This window comes from Oryx dammah, unplaced genomic scaffold (assembly GCF_014754425.2).
Source record: "Oryx dammah isolate SB20612 unplaced genomic scaffold, SCBI_Odam_1.1 HiC_scaffold_11058, whole genome shotgun sequence".
In the NCBI taxonomy this organism is placed as follows: domain Eukaryota; kingdom Metazoa; phylum Chordata; class Mammalia; order Artiodactyla; family Bovidae; genus Oryx; species Oryx dammah.
Window position 1 is genome coordinate 505,809 of NW_024080452.1, and position 22,808 is coordinate 528,616.

Sequence of the window (22,808 nt, forward strand, 5' to 3'; positions counted from 1 at the left end):
CTGAAGCTGTTTTGTTTGATTAGAGGGAAAACTGTTCTTTTGTGCAGGACTCTTCCTGAATGGACTTCTCTGTTAATGATAAAAGGAAAAAGAAGTGTAGCTACACTTTGGGTTAGTTTCAGGTCAGTTGATTTGAAATGAAGCATCCTGTGAAGACTATTTGGGAATTCAAAGAACTGAGCAGAGCACAGCTTTCAGTGGAATAGCACTAAAAAAAATAGTGCAAGTGCAGGTACAAGGCAAGAGGGTAACCAAATACCAGCAGGGCTACTACTACCAGACAGTACCAAGAGGTGCCATCTCTAGAAACCTGATCCAGCAATACTGAAGGAACTATTTGGCATCTCTGGAATGCCTCTGGACTAATTAAAAAAAAAAGTGTCAAGTACTGCTATGACTAAACCTGATAAATTTATTAAGTTTTATCTTAACAAAGTAACATTTCAATTTGCTATGAACACTTACTTCTGAGGAATCCCCAGTTTGGAGTCAAACGCTACCAGTAAAAAAATTACAATAATGAAAATAAGTATTAGCTCAGACTAGGGGCCAAAGTTCTAGATTCAGTATATGAGACTGCATAACCATATGTCTTCAAGTAATTTAAATTTTTCTGGTTTTGGTGTCTTATTTATTCACCAAGGTATTTAGATTATACATAGTAAAATAGTACTATGATGTATTTTACAAAAGAAAACCTGAGACACAGTAACATAGGATTTTTCCTAAAGTTAATGGTGTTAAGATTAGATATCACTCTAACGAAAATATGGAAATTAACAGGTAACAACCTACAATATCTGAAATAGTGACTATACCAAAAAACTCAGGATATTCATTTGCTAAATTCTAGACCATTCCAAAAATCCTGAAGCTATATTAGATGGTAAAACTGGTTATTGCTCTTATGGTCAAATAATGTACAGAAACCTGTACCGAGCAATGTAGATAGAAATGTTCCTGGAAAACACTACAGCTGCCTAACTATGCTTTGCAAGAATAAGGCCTCCCAGAATATAGAAAATTAAGTGAAAACAAAAACAGCTTCTAAGAAACCTTTTTTTTAAACAGTATAAAAAAATAAAGGAGGCACAAACTGCTTAAAAGCAGCTAGGTTTATCAATAAATTTCTTCTATCATCCTATTGATACTTACGCAGATATTACCAAGAACTTTTGGTTAATTAAAATATATCTTCCCCTTAAAACTTCATGGTACGCTGATCACATCTCTTAAAATTTGTTTTCCAGTCAATCCTTCCTGGCCCGAAATTCATCTACTTGTTTACATCTACTTCTTTCCTCTCAGTTTCTAAGTATTGGAAAATGTTTGGCAGAGGCAGATGTTTTAGGCATGGTCCTGTATCTACATGAGGAGAGAGGCCAGGATGGAAAACAAGCTCCTCCCCTTGTACCATGTCACATGTGCAGCTACAGAGACATCTAGGCTAGGGTGGTAGTAGCTGCAAGAAATAACTGCAGTGCTCTTCAGAAGAGTGCACGAACACTGAAAAGCTGGCATGCTTAAGTAACAGAAGTTGGGGGAAGATTTTTTAAAAGTTGATAGGGCCCTGTCACTGTCATATTCACAAGTTTTTTTTCATTACCAGTGACTTTCACAGGCACCTATTATTTATCTGTGAACATAAAATGATACTGAGTAACTCTCCTCTCCCTTCTCACACCAAAGTACAACTGAAAGATACAAACTGCACAAGTTACTGACATATTTTAAAGTCACAAAATGTGTGCTTAATATAAAAAATTAGATCTGACAATAGAATAATCAATAGATAGGGAAAACAATGACCTGAAATCTCAAGGGCTAGACTTAGTTAGGGCTCATCTAGAGTTTAGGCAGCTTATTTCCCACAGAGTAGAATAACAATAAGGAATAAATAAAAGACACTTTAGTACATCCTACATAATTTCAACTCAATACTCTGGATCAGCTGAGATCCATGGAAACATGTAACAAAGAAGACTCAAAACGCTGACAAGACCGCTGCATCCATGTCTTAAGATATAACCCAGTATGTCTACATCTGTGGCCTGCTGTATGCTTCCCTAAAACAGTACCCCTAAAAACACCATCATGCACCATGAACTTGAGCATGTCACCTTTCAGTTATTATGTTGCTGTGATTTTTAAGAACAGATAATAAATAAAACATTTTGAGAATAATTCTGGAGCCTGGAGACTTCCCAATTCTAGGCTCTTGGATATACAGCCTTCACAGGAATTCATGTTTTTTGAAAATGGAACAGACTACAATAAAACAAAGACTGGTACTCACAATACAGTTAAATAAGGGAAAACGATTCTTAAAATATTATTCCTAGTTTATTACATAAAAGTAACTTACCTGAATAATATGGGGAAGGCAAGCATTGTCTGACAATAATCTTTTCACTCTGGGTAAAGGCCGAATGATGGCATTATCTTGATCCCTAGAAAAATATTTTCTATGGTCAATATTTAATACATTTATTAAAATTTGTATGTTCAGAGCATGTGACATTCTACTAGGCATGAAGCATTATTACCTTATTTTTTTTGTTAATGAAGACTAAGCTCTCATACAGCTGGGAACATGATTAAGTATTTTGGTTTAAATCTATTTGACTGCTTATAGGATTTCATTTCCTTCCATAAGATTTCCTTGAAAAAGAGTACCCTAAAACAGCCAGAGGTTCTTATTTACTATTTAACTGATAAAACTTGACGTTATCCAAAACACTGTCAGTGGCTATTACCCCCAAAGGGCATATCAAACCTTTTCACATAAATTTAAACTTTACTCAGTATTTTCCAGGTGAGGCCTTAATTTTTATGCTACATCACTTCTGAATACTAACTGTATGTTTTTAAGCCTGATCTGAATTCATATTTTAGAGAACTGGAATTATGAAAGCCTCAAGTGCCATAAATCAACAACTAATCAGTAAATTCCATGACAAAATATCTTTATTACAGTAACAAAACAAGATGATATATATTCAAGTTGTATAAAGATTGAAAAGTTCTGTGTAAGGTTACAATTATGACTATCACTGGATACCTTCACTAGTCAAGTGGGGCAAGATATGGGCCTAGACTCAGGTTCTTAAAACAGGAGCGATTAACCTGACAGATCAGGGGCAGGCACTACCATGAACTACAGTGTTTATTCCAAAATGTTCCTACCCCAATCACATGAATACGACAACCTGTACTGCTGATAGAGAAGAGCTAGTAAACCTTAATTTTGTAAGATTATTTGAAGTTTCCCAGAGGAAGTTGCTTTTTTGCTACCCTGTCAATAAAATTTGCAAATTATTTCATTATATCTTGTTTCAAGAAGCTCCAAAATTCAAAACAGCATTCCCTCAAAAAGCCACAAATGGAAAACTTTTGCTCTCACTATAAAAATCCAATGCCTTAGAAAACATCCGTAAAAATGAGGAAAACAACATGTTTTAGAGTCCCTGTTAACCATGGAAATATTCAGTTACATTTTACCTGCTTGGAAAATATCCACACATTGTGATCAACATGTTCAATATAAGGGTGGCAAGGTCAGTTTCATTTAGTACAGCCTGTCCACTGGCTAACAGACACCACTTAAGCTGGGGTATTGCCTGAAGTGGTCGCCATCCATCCATGCCTTGAGCCCAGCATCTGGTTTTTGCATTTAACATTCCTTTGGTCCACAATTCTTGCATCTAAATGAATCAAAGGCATCATTATTACAAGCAGACCAAACAAAATGAAGTTTGCTAATGTTTCCTATTTCACAAAAAATACAAAGCTATGAAATATATATGCAAATTCACTATTAGAAAACAACAGATTTTGTTGGCAGGGCTTCAGGCACTCAAATTTGTTTAATATTAGAAAATAACCACTTACTTGGTTAAACTGCAGAGCATTAGAAACATACGAAATAATAAAAACCATAGGCAGAGTATAAACAGCCAAATTACATATAAGCAGAAGGCCTGGTCTTCTACAAAACTATCTTTGACTAAATGCCAACTTAGCCTGGAAGTCAAGAATGAGAGGGCAGGACTTCCCTGCATGGCAGGTGGCCCAGGGGTAAAGAATCCTCCTGCCAATGCAGGGAATGAACATGGGTTCGATCCCTAGTCGAGGAAAGTTACACAAGCCACAGGGTAACTAAGTCCACGTGCCAAAACTACTGAAGCCCAGAGGTACTAAAAGCCTGTGTGTGACAACTATTGAGCCCACGTACTGCAATCACTGAAGCCCACGCACTTGAGAGCCCATGCTCCACAAGAGAAGCCACTGCACTGAGAAGCCCATGCACCACAACTAGAGAGTGGCCTCCACTTGGCACAACGAGAGAAAGCCTGGCATAGAAACAAAGACCTGGTGCAGCAGCAAGAAACAAACAAAAAAAAACAGACAGGGAAGGACCAAACATCACCAGATGTTCAGATGGAAATTGCTCTTGGACTGGATATGCAATTTTCAATGACTTTAAGACTGCATATTAAAACTTACCTGTTCATACCATAAAGAAGCATTGCCGTTTAACATAATTATTAAAATAGCTATTGTTATATAAAAGTCATTAAAAATCTGAGCACTACCTCAAAACTTTATCATTTTTATTTTCTTAATAATTTTTTTATTGAGGTATACTTGATTTATAATGTTAATTTCTGCTTTACAGCAAAGTACATTCTGTTATACACATATACTTTTCCATTATGGTTCATCACAGGATCTTGAACATAGTTCCCTGTGCTATACAGTAGGACCTTGCTGTTTATTCATTCTATTATATGTATACCCTAGCTTGCATCTGCTAACTCCAAACTCCCAATCCAGCCCTCCCCCACTTTTCCCCCTCCTTGGCAACCACAAGTCTCTGAGTCTGTTTAGGTTTCATGTATAAGTTCACTCGTGTCGTGTTTTAGATTCCACGTGTAAGTGATATACAGTATCTCTTTCTGACGTATTTCACTTCGTATGATCATCTCTAGTTGCACCCATGTTCCTACAGATGGCATTATTTCATTCTTTTTTGTGGTTGAATAGTATTCCACTGTATCCATGTACCATGCGTTGCATGTGTTATTCTTTATCCACCTATCTGTCAACAGACATTTAGGTTATTTTCATGTCTTGGTTACTGTGAATAGTGATGCTATGAACATATAGGTGCACGCACCTTTTGAATCACAGTTTTGTTTGGATATATGCCCAGCAGTGAGACTGCTAGATCATGAGGCAACTCTCTTTTTAGTTTTTTTGAGGAACTTCCATACTGTTTTCCACAGTGGCTAGACCAGTTTATAGCCCCATCAACAGTTTAGGAGGGGTTCCCTTTCCCCACACCCTCTCCAGCATCTGTTATTTGTAGAGTTTTTAATGATGGTCATTCTGACTGATGTGAGGTGTATCTCACTGAGTTTTGTTTCAATTTCCCTAATAATTATTAGGGATGCCATGACAACAGCTTTTAAAGTGTTTAATTGCATTCTGAGGATGCATTCCTCTTGAAATATTTTTACTGACTGATTGATTGATCATGCCATAGCATGGGGGAACTTAAGTTCCCACACTAGGGATTAAACCTGGGCCCCCTACAGTGGAAGCACAGAACCCTAATCACTGAACCACTATGGAGGTCCCAACAGCTTTTAACACTAAGAACTGAAGACATGGTTGTGTGTGTATGTGTCTACATATGTGAGTCTTTCAAATGGAAATGAAGTCCTTAGAACTGATGACAGTAAATTAAATCATAGATTTAAAATATTACACATCTCTATATGTGCTAAACAGGAGGACATTAAAAAGGCTAAGACTTCCATGAAAAGTTTCTCTGAAACACATACCTCATGAAATCCATATGGCCCACTCCTTTCTTTGTCTGCATTGCCGCAGTACCATTCCTTTTCACTCTCTCTCTTCATATCTGGAGCAGCTTCAATCACATTGCTCTAAGTTTTAAAAGGATTTAGTTATTTTTCAAGGCAGAAGTCTAAGAGGACAGACAACATAAAAAGTTAAACGGTACCAATTTCTTGAGTTTATATATCTTTAGAAATCCATCTAGGGAGAAGGCAATGGCACCCCATTCCAGTACTCTTGCCTGGAAAATCCCATGGATGGAGGAGCCTGGTAGGCTGCAGTCCATGGGGTCACGAAGAGTTGGACTTGACTGAGCGACTTCACTTTCACTTTTCACTTTCAGGCACTGGAGAAGGAAACAGCAACCCACTCCAGTGTTCTTGCCTGGAGAATCCCATGGACGGGGGAGCCTGGTGGGGGGCCGTCTATGGAGTCGCACAGAATCAGACACGACTGAAGTGACTTAGCAGTAGCAGAAATCCATCTAAAATTTAAATTACCTGATTTTAAGAGTTGAGAATTAGATATTTAATAGTACTAAAATGCTACTTATTATGCATTTGAAGTAAACAGTTTCCTAAATTCACTTGGCAATCTAAGCTAAATTCAAAGACATCTATATGCCTGATTAGTAAGTGTTAGTCACTCCATAGTGTCGGACTCTTTGCAAATCCATGCACAGTAGCCCACTAGGCTCCATGGAATTATCCCGACAAGAATACTGGTTGGGTAACCATTACCTTCTCCAGGGGATCTTCCTGATCCAGAGATCAAACCTGGGTCTCCTGCTTTGCAGGCAGCTTCTCTACTATCTGAGCCACCAAGGAAACCCAGTAATAAATTATCAGGACACTAAAATTTTAGTAGCGAAGAATACTGTAAATAGTTACATAATCAAACACGGGCCATTAACCAAAAATACAATGCTTAAAATATTAAAGTTCTTTTGAGGGAAAAAATTTACAACAACTGAAAATTTCAATAAACACCTGAGGTCAAATAGTTAAACAGGAAGATTTTCAGTTTTTTTAAATAGTTACTTTCAATCTACTACCCTCATGACAGATAATTCTTTCAATTTCATATACCATTGTTTATGAGAATCTAGGACAAAATTTTTATGTACTTAGTATATTTTATTAAAACATGATTTAAATACCCTCATTACTATCAGTTTTCAGTTAGATTCACATAGAGGTATAGGAAAGTAGTTAAGAACATAGACTCTGGCTTCTAACTCTGGCTCTGTCCATTATTAGGTATCTTGGAAAACATACTTAACCTCTCTGTTGTTCCTTTACCTCATTTGTAAAATGAGAGGGCTGTTACGGGATTTAGAGAGTTATTACATTTTGTGTACCAGAATAGTACCTTAGTTCAGTTCAGTCGCTCAGTCATGTCTAACTCTTTGCGGCCCCATGAATTGCAACACGCCAGGCCTCCCTGTCAATCACCAACTCACGGAGTTTACCCAAACTCATGTCCATCGAGTCAGTGATGCCATCCAACCATCTCGTCCTCTGTCATCCCCTTCTCCTCCTGCCCCCAATCCCTCCAGCATCAGGGTCTTTTCCAATGAGTCAACTCTTCGCATGAGGTGGGAACTACTGGAGTTTCAGCTTCAACATCAGTATTGGAGTTTCAGCTTCAACATCAGTCCTTGCAAAGAACACCCAGGACTGATCTCCTTGCAGTCCAAGGGACTCTCAAGAGTCTTCTCCAACACCACAGTTCAAAAGCATCAATTCTTAGGCGCTCAGCTCTCTTCACGGTCCAACTCTCACATCCATACATGACCACTGGAAAAACCATAGCCTTGACTAGACGGATCTTTGCTGGCAAAGTAATGTCCGCTTCTTAATATGCTATCTAGGTTGGTCATAACTTTCCTTCCAAGGAGTAAACATCTTTTAATTTCATGGCTGCAGTCACCATCTGCAGTGATTTTGGAGCCCCCCAAAACAAAGTCTGACACTGTTTCCACTGTTTCCCCATCTATTTCCCATGAAGTGATGGGACCAGCTGCCATGATCTTCGTTTTCTCAATGTTGAGCTTTAAGCCAACTTTTTCACTCTGCTCTTTCACTTTCATCAAGAGGCTTTTTAGTTCCTCTTCACTTTCTGCCATAAGGGTGGTGTCATCTGCATATCTGAGGTTATTGATATTTCCCCACGGCAATTTTGATTCTAGCTTGTGCTTCTTCCAGCCCAGAGTTTCTCATGATGTACTCTGCACAGAAGTTAAATAAGCAGGGTGACAATATACAGCCTTGACGTACTGCTTTTCCTAGTTGGAACCAGTCTGTTGTTCCATGTCCAGTTCTAACTGTTGCTTCCTGACCTCCATATAGGTTTCTCAAGAGGCAAGTAAGGTGGTCTGGTATTCCCATACATTGTAATTCAAGTGTTATATTACTATTACTTGTACCCAATAATAGAAAATGCTATTTCTGCTTTATTGACTATGCCAAAGCCTTTGACTGTGTGGATCACAAGAAACTGTGGAAAATTCTGAAAGAGATAGGAATACCAGACCACCTGACCTGCCTCTTGAGAAATCTGTATGCAGGTCAGGAAGCAACAGTTAGAACTGGACATGGAACAACAGACTGTTTCCAAATAGGAAAAGGAGTACGTCAAGGCTGTATATTGTCACCCTGCTTATTTAACTTATTATATGCAGAGTACATCACGAGAAACCCTGGGCTGGAAGAAGCACAAGCTGGAATCAAGATTGCTGGGAAAAATATCAATAACCTCAGATATGCAGATGACAACACCCTTATGGCAGAAAGTGAAGAAGAACTAAAGGGCCTCTTGATGAAAGTGGAAGAGGAGAGTGAAAAGTTGGCTTAAAGCTCAACATTCAGAAAACGAAGATCATGGCAGCTGGTCCCATCACTTCATGGGAAATAGATGGGGAAACAGTGGAAAAAGTGTCAGACTTTGTTTTGGGGGGCTCCAAAATCACTGCAGATGGTGACTGCAGCCATGAAATTAAAAGACGCTCACTCATTGGAAGGAAAGTTGTGACCAATCTAGATAGCATATTAAAAAGCAGAAACATTACTTTGTCAAGAAAGCTCCATCTAGTCAAGGCTATGGTTTTTCCAGTCATCATGGATGGATGTGAGAGTTGGAATATAAAGAAAGCTGAGCATGGAAGAATTGACACTTTTGAACTGTGGTGTTGGAGAAGACTCTTCAGAGTCCTTTGGACCGCAGGGAATTCCAATCAGTCTGTCCTAAAGGAGATCAGTCCTGGATGTTCACTGGAAGGACTGATGCTGAAGCCAAAACTCCAATCCTTTGGCCACCTGATGCGAAGAGTTGACTCACTGGAAAAGACCCTGATGCTGAGATGGATTGGAGGAGGAGAAGGGGGTGACAGAGGGTGAGATGATTGAATGGCATCACCGACTCGATGGACATGGGTTTGGGTAGACTCTGGGAGTTGGTGATGGACAGAGAGGCCTGGCGTGCTGTGGTTCATGGGGTCGCAAAGAGTCGGACACGACTGAGCGACTGAACTGAACTGAATATTGAAATAGCACATTTGTATACAATTCTACCCACCTCCTCAAAGAAGAAGATTAAACAAAAATTTAACATTAACACTAAAAATATCACCAATGAGATAAGTATAGATCCTTTCTCTAAGTTAGGTATTCGAAGAAGTCTTTCAGTTAAAGTGTAGTTTTGATGATACAGAGTTCTATTATTTTTCTGCTGACTAATCATCAGACAATGGTATTGAGTAACAGTTATATAATCATGGGTAATTACAACTGCAAGCCATAATGAAAACATGATTAGCCTAACAATAAAAAATAATTACATACAATTTGGGGGGGTTCAAGCAGAGTGATATGGTAAGTGGCAGTGCATACATGCACATGTTTTCATCTGCTCAGGCAGTCTGTATCTTTTGCTTCGTGCATTTAATCCATTTACATTGAAAGTTAATTATCAATATGTATGATCCTATTATTTTCTTAGTTGTTTTGGGTTTACTTTTTGTAAGTAGGTCTTTTCCGTCTCTTGTTTCCTGCCTAGAGAAGTTCCTTTAGCATTTGTTGTAAAGCTGAATTCTCTTAACTTTTGGCTTGTCTAGAAAGCTTTTGATTCATCAAATCTGAAGGAGAGTCTTGCTGGGTAGAATATTCCACCCGCAAGGTTGCAGGTTCTTCCTTTTCATCACTTTAAATATATCATGGCATTCCCTTCTGGTCTGAAGAGTTTCTGCTGAGAAATCAGCTGATAGCCTGATGGGAGTTCTCTTGCATGTTCTCATTTTTCCCTTGTTGCTTTTAATATTTTACCTTTATCTTTAATTTTTGTCAGTTTGGTTACTATGTGTCTTGTATGTTCTTCTTGGGTTTATCCTGACTGGGACTCTCTGTGCCTCCTGGACTTGGTTAACTATTTCCCTTCCCACGTTAGGTTAAGCCTGAGTTGCTCAGTCGTATCCTACTCTTCGTGACCCCATGGACTATAGCCCAGCAGGCGACTCTGTCCATGGAATTCTCCTGCCAAGAATACTTAAGTTGCTTGCCATTCCCTTCTCCAGGGACCGAACCTAGGTCTCCCATACTGCAGGTGGATTCTTTACCCTCTGAGTCATCAGGGAAGCCCTCATGTTAGGGAAGTTTTCAGCTATTATCTTTTCAAGTATTTTCTCAGGTCCTTTTCCTCTCTCTCTTCTCCTTCTGGGACCCCTATAATGTGAATGCAGGTACTGGTTTAATGCTGTCCCCGATTCTTTTGATCTGAGGTCATGATTCTTTTGATCCTAAATTCATATTCAAAGAAGGTTAAACTTATGAAATCTAGATAAGCATGCATACCTGCAGTGGTACTGTAGCTCGGCTTACATGGAGGTGTGCAAGGGTAAGCAAATCCACAAGGATTCTAATTCCATTTGAATCCATCAGGTCCTTAACATTTTTCTGAAACACAGAAACATGTTAATACAATTTAAAATCTTTCTCAAAGAAGAGAACCTTTTATGTGGAATATATGGTATATATATGTGGAATCTCTTTGGAAAAACTAACATGTAATGGTATTACTCAGTATTTTCAGAATTTTGTATTGAAGGAGTATCAATTGAGATAAAAGTTAAAAAGGGAAAACAACATTACAGAGAGTTCACATAAAGAATTTTTACTTAAATATGTTCTGAGCAAAACAAAAATAAATTAAAGACTGGGTGGAATAAACTCTGGTTCTATAGTTATCCTCCATCTTTCCAATATCTTTTTGTTAATAAATAGATTATTCTATAATTAGAAGTAGAATCTAGTATATTAAAGAATTTAATCCCAGTTTGTTTTTGTAAGCAAGATAAAAACTGGTAATTTCTTAGAAGTTAGGAAGAGATTATAATTGAAATTAAATTTTCATAGAACTTATTTCATTGATAAACATCTGTATTGTTTACTAAAAATGAGAATGAAATTAAGCAAGTCAGTGTCAATTTCAAAAAAAGAAAACAAACAAAAAAAATGGACATTTGGCAAGAACTCTTCCCTTCAAGAGTTGAGTGCAGTTTCCTGATCTAAAAAGAGAAAATGAGACAAAAACCATGTCTTGCTAATTAATCCAAACTGTAATCATTTATCTTCTTTACATATGTGTTACTTAACTTGGAAACAGCAGCATATTTATGCAAAATACTGTACCTTATTAAGGATCAACTTGTTAAGGAAGAGGATCAACCTATCTCGTTCAAGTTTATCTGTACACTATTGAAATAAATAAGAATTTAGTCAGAAGTGAATAAATACAAACACAGATTAAGACATTATCATCACTGGACAAAGCCAACCAACAGCCAAAAAGAAATAATGTCATCCTGTAAACAAAGAATATCAGAGAAGACTGTCAATAATTGCAATTCCTCAATGTCTTACAGTTTTTATAACTTTATAAAACATGTCTAATTTCTCTAGAAAAGCAGATACTTTAAGTCATAAACAGATTAATACATAGCCTTTAAGAATGCATATTAAAAACTGAAGTAAATTAAAAAATTCGCCCAAATGATACTCAAGTAAAAATTCTAAAGAACTGATTAGTGATATTTCACATAAATCACATAATCATGAACACAATAAGGAAAAATTTATCTGCCTAAAACACAAATGTTATGTCACAAGTACTAAGGTTCACTGGAATAAGAGTGAATTAGAATTCAATTGTGAAATCTGGTTTAACAGTGAAATAAAGAATTGTCATCTGGTTATTTCCTGGGTCTGTTCTCTGAACTTACTCAGAACCAGTTTTCTACCCCACAAAGCATGGCTGAGAGTTAAGGTAATTACAGCAAGCACCAACGACCATTTTAAAAACTGGTGAAATGATTCTAAGGCTGAAACACTGAAATTTAAATTGTTAAAAGGAATGCAAACACAAATAAAAGAATAAGATGTATAAACTGTTTAAGAGGTAAATAATGCTCAAATTTGAGCTGTATAATGGATGGATAGGTCAGTTTGTTCTTGTCTCACCTTGCTCAAATGTTAAACAAACTTTATTAAATTAAAAGAAAAACAACACGCCAAAACTATGCTAACTTAAGGTTCCCTTTCTAAAAGTTTTACTGTTTTTACACTTTGAAGCTTAGTATGCTAGCACCATTTAAGATTCTTCCAAAATGTCCATTTCAAAAGAATATTCAACTCTAAAAGTCACTATTTATTTTATACACCTGTCCAGTTCATCCATACTTAAAGACTGGCAAATAGGTCACTAAAATTCACAAGCAGCAACTAAAAAAAATAAACTGACATGGACAAATGCTAACCCGTTAGTTATTTTCCTGTTTTCCTAACTTATATTTAAATAAATATAATATAAACAACAGAAAAACTCAGGTAGAAAGTTCTGGCAGCAACGTGATCAAATAGCACTTTAGTTCTGAAAATTTAACATATACTCCAATGACATTATCAAATAGCATTTTCTTTTAATGTCATCCTTACCCTTTCTAACATTCCAATGATATATCTTGTATCTGTAAAAGGTCCTATTTCTTCATGACATCTGCCATAAACAATAGCAAGGGCTTGTAAACATAAACACTTCATGTTGACTTTTGGGGTGAGCAGGAAACGATGATAAAGTTCATTGAAAAATTCATACCTAGATTTAAAAAAAAATTCACAATAGAATTAACCATGAGACTAACAGTGAAAACAAATATAATGATATGAAGGGTAGCTTACGATCGCTTAATTGATCCACTGTCTTCATTCTCATCTTCCTCCAATAGTAATCTCAGGTAATAATCTCCTATTTTGATCTCCTCTGCCAAGCACTCATATTTAACCTTTATTAATAAAAGCAAATTACATTATTATAGTTTACAATACATTTTTAGAAATTTTCACACTATCATTTCCTAATTCTTCCTGTTCAGAGCTTTCTTCTTTTCTTGATGAGTTAGTCTTTAACAGACAAACAAAAATCATTTCTTAAAATATCTCATAATTAATTATTATTAATATGACTTAGTAGTTCAGTTAAATGTTGAGAGTCAGAATTCCACACTAGTTTTATGGATGTAAGGCTTTCAAATAAAAACTGTCAAGAGGACTATATAGTGTCCATGAAGATTTAAGGGAAGAAAACACCAAAATACCATAAAGAGACAATCTGGCTACAACTAAGCAAAAAGTAAATGATCGCATACCACACACAGTTTGCCGAACTCATACATGGTACTTAGGGCCTTCTTCAATCTCCTAACACATCAACTATATTTTATGACATAGTATTCATTTTTATATAGTATTCATTCTCCATATGTCCAGGTTACACACTGGAATTAATATGTGAGGGAGTAACCTATGATCCAGAACTGGGGTTTGTCTCAGTGAAGATTTGCAAACAACTGTAAAAAGGAATTTCTTGACCAATTTATCAAAATCCTTTTACCAAAGCCTACGATGACTGTTTTCTAAAATTATAAACTATACAGTATAAAATATATATGTATATCCATTTCATTTTTTCCCATGATTTCTGAGTTTCAATTTGTTCAACTCCATTTATTAAGAATATAAGGTATGCATTATGCACTGTACTAGTTATTAGGGATGTAGTATTAAACTAACAAACAATTCTGTCCTTACCGAAGTAGCAGATAAAAAAGAAATGTATATATGATAGCTGGGTGATAGTATGTACTATGGAATGAAATAAAGCAAGGAGGGAGTGGGGAGACAGAATATGTGTGCATATGTGTGTGTGTTCACATGTGTATGAAGAAGCCTGTAATTTTAAACACAGTGGCCAGAGAAGGCCCACTCAGATGATGACATCTAGCAAATGACTTGAAGGAAGTGAAACTCTCTGTAGAAAATAAGATATTAAGCAATGGGAACTACAAGCAGAAAGACCTTGATTCAAGAATATGAATTTCATGTTTTCGGGGAAGCCAGAGTGGCCAGAGCCAACAGTGAGAGCATACTAGGAGATGAGACCAAAGAAACACTGCTTCGATTTAGGGGATCTGTATTTTGTTTTGTAAGTCATTTTAAAGACCCAGGCTTTTACAGATGTGAGTTGGGAACCTTTGGAAGTCCCACAGTGCTTTGAGCAGAGAAGTGGCAAGATCAACTTACACTGTAACAAGATCATACTGCTAACCAAGTGGATAACAGACTGTAGAGAGGCAACGGTGGAAGCGCAGAAATTGCTACAATCCCATAAAGAGAAGAGGGCTGGATTCTGGGTAAATTTTGAAGGTGCACTGAATAGAATTTGCTGACAAACTGAATTGGGGCATAAGAAAAAAGATGATTTCAAGGGTTTTGACTAGAAAATAAGTAGTCATTATCTAAGATTAGAAAGACTGTATGTGAACTAGATTTGAGGGAAGAAGCAGAGCACAGTTTTAGAGCTAAGTTCTAGAAGTTTATCAGATATCCAGTTCATAAGGCAAAAGTATGAAATCTAGGAAAGAAAGTCTAAGCAGAAGATAAAAGTCTTAAAGCCATCATTGTGTGTATGTGTTAGTTGCTCAGTCGTGTCCAACACTTTGCAACCCTATGGACTCTAGCCCACCATGCTCCTCTGTCCATGGGATTCTCCATCAGTTCAGTTCAGTTCAGTTCAGTCACTCAGTCGTGTCTGACTCTTTGCGACCTCACGGACTGCAGCACACCAGGCTCCCTGTCCATCACCAACTCCAAAAGTTTGCTCAAACTCAAGTCCATCCAGTTGGTGATGGCATCCAACCATCTCATCCTCTGTTATCCCCTTCTTCTCCTGCCTTCAATTTTTCCCAGCATCAGGGTCTTTTCCAGTGAGTCAGTTCTTCGCATCAGGTGCTCAAAGTATTGGAGCTTCAGCATCAGTCTTTCCAATGAATATTCAGGACTGATTTCCTTTAGGATTGACTGGTTTGATCTCCTTGCAGTCCAAGGGACTCTCAAGAGTCTCCAACACCACAGTTCAAAAGCATCAGTTCTTCAGTGCTCAGCTTTCTTTATACTCCAACTCTCACATCCATACATGTTTACTGGAAAAACCATAGCTTTGACTAGACCTCAGCAAAGTCTGCTTTTTTAATATGCTGTCTAGGTTTGTCATAGCTTTTCTTCCAAGGAGCAAGCATCTTTTAATTTCATGGCTCCTGTCACCATCTGCAGTGATTTTGGAGTCCAAGAAAATAAAGTCTCTGTTTCCATTGTTTCAGAATCTATTTTCCATGAAGTGATGGGACCAGATGCCATGATCTGAGATTTCTGAATGTTGAGTTTTAAGCCAACTTTTTCACTCTCCTCTTTCACTTTCACCAAGAGGCTCTTCACTTCTTTACTTTCTGTCTTAAGAGTGGTGTCACCTGCGTATCTGAGGTTATTGATATTTCTCCCAGCAATCTTGATTCCAGCTTGTGCTTCATCCAGTGATGTACTCTGCATGTACTTTAAATAAGCAGGGTGACAATATACAGCCTTGACATACTCGTTTCCCAATTTGGAACCAGTCTGTTGTTCCATGTCCAGTTCTAACTGTTGCTTCTTGACGTGCATACAGATTTCTCAGGAGGCAGGTAAAAAATGTTGTCACTCAGTCACGTCCGACTCTTTGCAGCCCGATGGACTATAGCCTGCCAAGCCCGCCAGGCTCCTCCGTCCATGGGATTTTCCAAGTAAGAATACTGGAGTGGGTTGCCATTTCCTTCTCCAGGGGATCTTCCCAACCCAGGGATCGAATCCACATCTCCCACACTGCAGGCTGTCTCTTTACCATCTGAGCTACCAAGGAAGCCACAGGCAGGCAAGGTGGTCTGCTATTCCCATCTCTCTTAAGAATTTTCGACAGTTTTTTGTGATCCACAAAGTCAAAGGCTTTGGTGCAGTCAATAAAGCAAAAGTAGATGTTTTTCTGGTACTCTCTTGCTTTTTCGATGATCCAACAGATGTTGGCAAGTTGATCTCTGGTTACTCTGCCTTTTCTTAGCCCAGCTTGAACATCTGGAATTTCACAGTTCACGTACTGTTGAAGCCTGGCTTGGAGAATTTTGAGTATTACTTTGCTAAAGTAATTACTTTCTCCATCAGTAAATAACAACAACAGCAACAAAAACCCATGAGAATGGATGAGAGTACTGAGTCAATAAACATAAATGAAAAAGAAGACCAAGAACTGATCCTTCAGGGCCAAGCAACATTTAGCCATTGAACAGTAAGGAGAAATGAGCAAAGGAGGCAGAATGGACAGTGAAGAAGAAAATCCCCAAGAATACAGATTCCCAAAACCAACGTAAAGAAACGTTTTTCAAAGGGGAGGCGATGAGCAATTAACAAATTATCAGTAAGTTTAAGAAAAGCAGTTGGGTTAAAGAGCAAAGTCAGCAGAGTCATGAACATGATCAAATTTACAGCTAAAATAAAAATTTAGACACACAAGAGACAATATACTACCACCATATTTCTTGTTCTTATTTTGTCATTATTCACATCACTATTTTAATAGAGCAGCAAAAAAAAAAGGCCACATTCAGAATTAAAATAACACAAAAAGTCTACTGAACAAGGCACAAGAAATAAGAGGAACAGATATGTTTCAGCAAAGAATCTAAAGGGAAAGAAAACAAGCAGAGCACAGATCTAGAATGCATAGGATCAAATTTATTAAAACTCCTACATGGTTTTCAGGTACAAAATTCAGGTACTTAACAAATTTAATCTTTCATTTGTCTCAGGCAAAGTGAAAGTTTTCCAATATTTTGTATATAAAATTGTAAGTGAAAAGGAGAGATATACATTAAGCAATTACAAATTTTTAAAAAGCATAACTTCAAACTAATACTTTTAAAAAATAAATACACTACAAAAATTAACATTTACCTCAAATTCATGATGGTTCCAGGAGATAACATTAGCACTACCAAGCTCTCTATCAATATTAAATGCTCTCATTTCAGATTCAAGACTATCTCTCAATTCTTCTCGTGTTTTGAAATTCCAAATTAAGTTTGACCTGGCATGGTCCTGACCAAACCTAGATATACATGTAATCAGAAAATAGTAGGAAGCAATAAATAATTTTAAAAATCTACAAATATCCCTAACAATAACTTATAATAAGCAACAGGAGAATTAATAAACTTTAGCAAACATAAATAAAGAAAATAAAATCTCTGTAAAGTTAGTATAGTAAAATATTAATAGTAAAATTTCAGTCACAGGTATATTAGTGCCCATTGTAAAATTCTTTTACCTTTTCTGTACATTTGAAAGTTATCGTTATAAAATGTGGTGGATTCATGTCAATCTATGCCAAAACCAATACAGAATTGTAAAGTAAAAATTAAAAATAAATAAATAAATTAAAAAAAATAATAATAATAAAAAATAAAATGGTACAGGGGAAAAATGAAGCCAAACCATAAAACAAATCTGTATGGATTTCAAAACAAGGAACTGATATTTTAATTTTAATATTTATTGCTAATATAAATCAAGAAAAGAATTATAAACAGATATGACATTACAGGTTGGGGATAAGAATTTCTGGATAATTGAGTGTGGAAGTGTGTGGGACGAGCAACATTCCAGGTTAGAACCTTACAAACTATCCAAGAAAAACTACTGCTAAACTGCCAACCTCTGATGGATATTTTCAAAATACCTTTCTTTTATTCCTGGAATTATTTAACTATCATAATAAATTTGAATTCAAGTCTGAACTATGGGTGGGTGGGCTTCCTACCATTCACTTTTAATCTGCAATCCTCTTAAAAAGTCTGATACCAGAATTTCAAGGGAATTTTAGGGAGGACAACACCACTGAGAAATTCCAGAAGAAGAAAACCAAGGAATATTTTTAAGTCCATATTATAAACATACTACACTCATAAAGTACTGTGGCAAGATTCTAAAGCACTTAATTTCCCCTATATAATCAATAGCAGCTTCCGGACTGAGTACTATGAATTATCTCAAAAAAGTTTTTGCAAACTCTGCCAAATGTTTCAAAGTCCTTCAATGTGTGTCTAACTGTGAGTATGTGGGGAGGGTGTTAAGATGGAGGGTGTTGGGATGAAACAGTGGATGGGGAGAGAGGCTACCATATTAAAAAGGCTAGAAAAGCATATGAGGTCAGCTCCCTGGATGTCCATTTCCCACAAGTCTCCTTATGTTTTCATCATCCAGCTCTTTTAAGACTGTATTTCCAACAAGGCTTAAAGAAGTTACAGTTATATCTAAGCCACAATAAAGTGTTTTAAAGTAACCCTCTCTAAGCCTTAATAATTCTAAAAGTTCTTTTGGGTCATCAGACTACCAACACTCTATAAAAAGTCTTAATTTTATGAAAGCATCACTAATCATACCAATCTTTCTTTTTTAATCATACCAGTCTTAACAGCTATAATTCTTGACCCTGATAGCATAAAAAATACCTATAGCATAAAGCACTGCATTCAGGCAAAAACAAAAAACTGTCATGATTTTTCTAAGACCAATGCTAAATTTAAAAACTGGAAAAGAGGCCTAAAGTTTACCTATAATAGAAGAGATCCCAGTTTGCTTCTATTTTTATTCTTTGTCTTCTCTTTCGAAGAACTACTGGCTTTTGATTTATATTCTGGAAAAGAAAAAAATGTCATAGTGCTCAATCACGAACTATTAAATAAGCTCAGTGAGAATATCATTATTTTGTAAGTGATGAGAAACATTTCCATTATCAAATTTTGGCAGAGACAAAATTAATGAGACAGAATCTATAAAATATAATATGGAATATGAGATTATATCACAATGTATTTATAATATTTTGTCAGCATATATTACTATAGTGTTGCTGAAATAGTTTCCATGTAGCCTGAAGTTATTGTTTCAAATCCAAATTTTGTTAATGACAGTCAAAAACAGGTGACTTATTTTAAACATTTACATGCAGTTAATATAAAAATCATATCACAGCAAAACAATAAACACAAAAGATTAGAGGTTACTAAATTTCTACCAAAGCCAAGAGGAACAAGTATAAACTGAAATAGCTGATGGAAAAAACTAAGTCACTATATTCATACACATGTGAAGAACAACTTGAATTAATTTACTAAACCAAGAATATCAAAGACAACTTCACATACCAGGCAGTTTAGTGCATTTCACACATGTAGCAGGGACTTAAATTCACCATATTGTTTCTGTCTTGAAATTAATTGTTAAAAGGGGGGAAATTTTTTTTAAATAAAAATGAGTGAGCCTATATCTCTACACTACCTCTATTACACAAATTCCTCAAGGATGACATCTGTATAAATTATCTTTAAGACTAAAGGCCCACCTACTTCTCTAAAGTCTATTAACCAAATTTTAGGCAGTCATAAATGTATCTGAGAATTATGGTCCCATTTCACAGAAAGGCACATACATAAGGTTTATAACTGGAGGGGAAGATTTCAAAGATTTTTTGGAAGTCTGAAGGTTAAGAATCTTTGTTCCAAGTAAAATATGTAGATATTTCAATCATGAAATACTAATCATCAATGTGACAGAAGCTAGAAGTAGAAAGTAGCATAGACTAAAACACAAAAGTCAATAACTTCATTAAGGAAGTGGCAAACCATATAAAATAAACCAATAAAACAGAGTAGATATCACAGAAAGAATAAAGGCAAAGTAGTAAATTTTAAAAAGTAAATGCTGTTTGAAATATAAAACATATTGACTGAAGAAATACTCCCTACAAATTTTAATTCTATGCATTATCATGAAAACTAATGGTAGGTGACTTGAATATAGTATATAAATAGCTCAAAATTTTAATTTTAAGGACAAACCTTTCCTTAAAACCTCTAATTAAGTAATACTATCTTCAATTTCCCCTGCCCTCAGGACAAAAAGCTGGGAGTCTAGAATTATAAAAATGTAAACACTATGCAGAAAAAGGACAAACAGCTCGTCATAAACTAAGCTGACTGATTTAGAGACTTGGGTTAAAAGCTCTAAGTGGCTAAACAAACTACTAAACTGTAAACAGATTTACATAACATAAATAAGAAAAAATCAATTCTATACATTAGCCAAAGGTTATTATTAACCCAACACAGAACATCAGCTACAAATTGAACTGAATTCCTAAACATTCTAATTACATAAGAAATGCAGGTCATTTTAAGACTAAATAGTTAATCTGGACAATATTTAATTTTCAGACTTTAGTTGAAGCTCATTAATTAGATATTTTGATATTAATATTTCCATGATAAAGTAGTCACAAAGATTATTCACTGTTTCATAAAGAAATTAATGTTGAAAACAGTACTCAGGGAGAAATAATTAGTTTACTACCACAATCATTTACTGACTAGTATATTAATATTTGGTGTCATTATTTGCTCAGCACCTTAGATAATATCTCATGTAAATGAAACCAACTGACTGATAAAACATTATTGAAAATAAAAATATTTCTTTTCCATCTGAATTCTTATCTTTAAATAATAGATGCCATTCACATTTCTAGCTAAAATAGCTTTGTGTTCAATTTTATACTGGATAAATGTTATATAAGAAATCGGATGCAAAAACTTATTTTCTGTATAATTACACCCAACAGCTTGAAACAACTATTACTTCAGCAATGGGTTTAACTACCTGAACCCAGAAGCTTGCTAAACTGTGAAAGTTGTTCATATGTAAAGCCTTTCAAATGTAAAGCCTTTCAAATTTTCAAATGCTATAGCAATATTATCATGACATGTATTGCCTTTTATTATACGTACTTTTAATACTAACTTCCTTGTACATCAAAGCAACCTCAAAGGACAGAGATAAGAGGTACTGCTATTCTGATTTTATGAAAGAGGAAAATAAAATTCTAAAAACCGTTAACTTACCATATGGGTTAGTAAGTGACAGAACCAGGCTCAGATGTAGGTTAATCAATTCAAAGTTCAGTCTTTTTACTATCCTAGACATTTGAAAGCCTATCTATTGATTCTTTATAGTAATATGTCACTCATTCAAATTAACATTAACTCATTGTGCTCACGTTCTAAAGAACTGAATGTTGGTCTCAATTTCAGATAGACACATGAGACAATAATATTTCTGTTCTGGTGCACCTGATGCCTTATGTTTAGACATTCTGGAAATTAGTTAAGAAACCTATTTGTTTTTATAAACATATTATTTTCCTTGAATAAGAAAACAGCTACCATAAATAAAGAGATGGTTCAAGAGAAAGAATATAAACGTGGTCAACAAAATCCGAGATCAAGTCAACTTTTACATGAAACCTTAAACCATTTTCAACCACTGTACATTCCATCTTAGATAGAAGGATGAACATTAACTGGATGAGGTTCTCTAGCACATACTACATGCTGAAGAATGAAACAAACTGTTTCAGATCTGACCTTGATTTGAGGAACAATAATGAAATTTAAGTACATACAGTAAATTTAACAATGTTAATCTTATTTTCAAAATACTTGTCTCAAAAAAGCTAAACAAGAAGGGCAATTTTATTTGAATAGATAACAAAACAAAGTTCAGAGAAGGAAGGAAAAAGATATATATGAAATTAGAAGTATGGAAACTGGTAAGTTATGGAACAAAAATTAAGAGTGAAAGTGGCAGTTGCTCAGTTGTGTTCGACTCTTTGTGACTCCATGGACTAGAGCCTGCAAGGCTCCACTGTCATGGACCGGAGCCCACCAGACTCCTCTGTCCATGAATTCTTCAAGCAAGAATACTGAAGTGGGTTGCCATGCTCTTCTCCAGGGGATCTTGCCAACCCAGGGATTGAACCCAGGTCCCCCACACTGCAGGCAGATTCTTTACCATCTGAGCCACCAGGGAAGCCCAAAAATGGAATTTTATATTAAATGATTAAAATCCTAACCACTGATTCATGAAACTATGCATTAAGAAGAATTTATATAAAATACAATCAGAACTAAGTGACATTTCTTCAGGTGTTCCGTCAGAAGTATCTGACTACCATCTCTATGAACAGTGACAACTGAAGTAACCTAGGATACATGGAAGTCTTAGAAGTTCAGAAGACTTTATTTTTACCTCTTTTTGTGCAATGCCCATTCTATCCCTCCAGTGCATTAAGACAAGATCCACTTTTTCTTTGGCAAATTTTTCAACTTCTTTAGCAGCTTTTCCAGCTAGTCTTTGCCACTCTGGAACTTTATTAAATTTTCCATATTGATCCTATTAAATAATGTTGAATTCGATTACAGTCCTATATTTGTGAATTTATTTTAAAAATATAATTAGAGTGAGTTACAATATTTTACACGATTAAACACTCAGAAAAAAAAAAAACAGTGGAAAAACAAAGTGAACATTTCCACAACATATTATATATTTTGTCCAAGAAATCTTAACTTTTCTATTTTTCAAAATGAATACTTTTAGAGGGATAGCAAGATATTAAGTGGGAGATTGGTGCAGACA

At 35.8% G+C, this 22,808-nt stretch overlaps 1 protein-coding gene across 1 annotated transcript in view; it reads right to left on the reverse strand.

Annotated features, from left to right (window-relative positions):
• LOC120860378 (dnaJ homolog subfamily C member 13-like) overlaps nucleotides 1-22,808 on the reverse strand; it is a 155,661-nt gene that overhangs the window by 57,505 nt on the left and 75,348 nt on the right. Inside the window, exons 20-29 of the mRNA XM_040236179.1 lie at nucleotides 22,419-22,562; nucleotides 18,887-18,969; nucleotides 17,229-17,382; nucleotides 13,095-13,198; nucleotides 12,852-13,011; nucleotides 11,550-11,612; nucleotides 10,713-10,814; nucleotides 5,850-5,954; nucleotides 3,502-3,704; nucleotides 2,366-2,450 (exon numbers count right to left, since the gene is read on the reverse strand). Of these exons, the coding sequence (XP_040092113.1) occupies nucleotides 2,366-2,450; nucleotides 3,502-3,704; nucleotides 5,850-5,954; nucleotides 10,713-10,814; nucleotides 11,550-11,612; nucleotides 12,852-13,011; nucleotides 13,095-13,198; nucleotides 17,229-17,382; nucleotides 18,887-18,969; nucleotides 22,419-22,562 (1,203 nt within the window). The remainder of the gene's footprint in view (nucleotides 1-2,365; nucleotides 2,451-3,501; nucleotides 3,705-5,849; nucleotides 5,955-10,712; nucleotides 10,815-11,549; nucleotides 11,613-12,851; nucleotides 13,012-13,094; nucleotides 13,199-17,228; nucleotides 17,383-18,886; nucleotides 18,970-22,418; nucleotides 22,563-22,808) is intronic.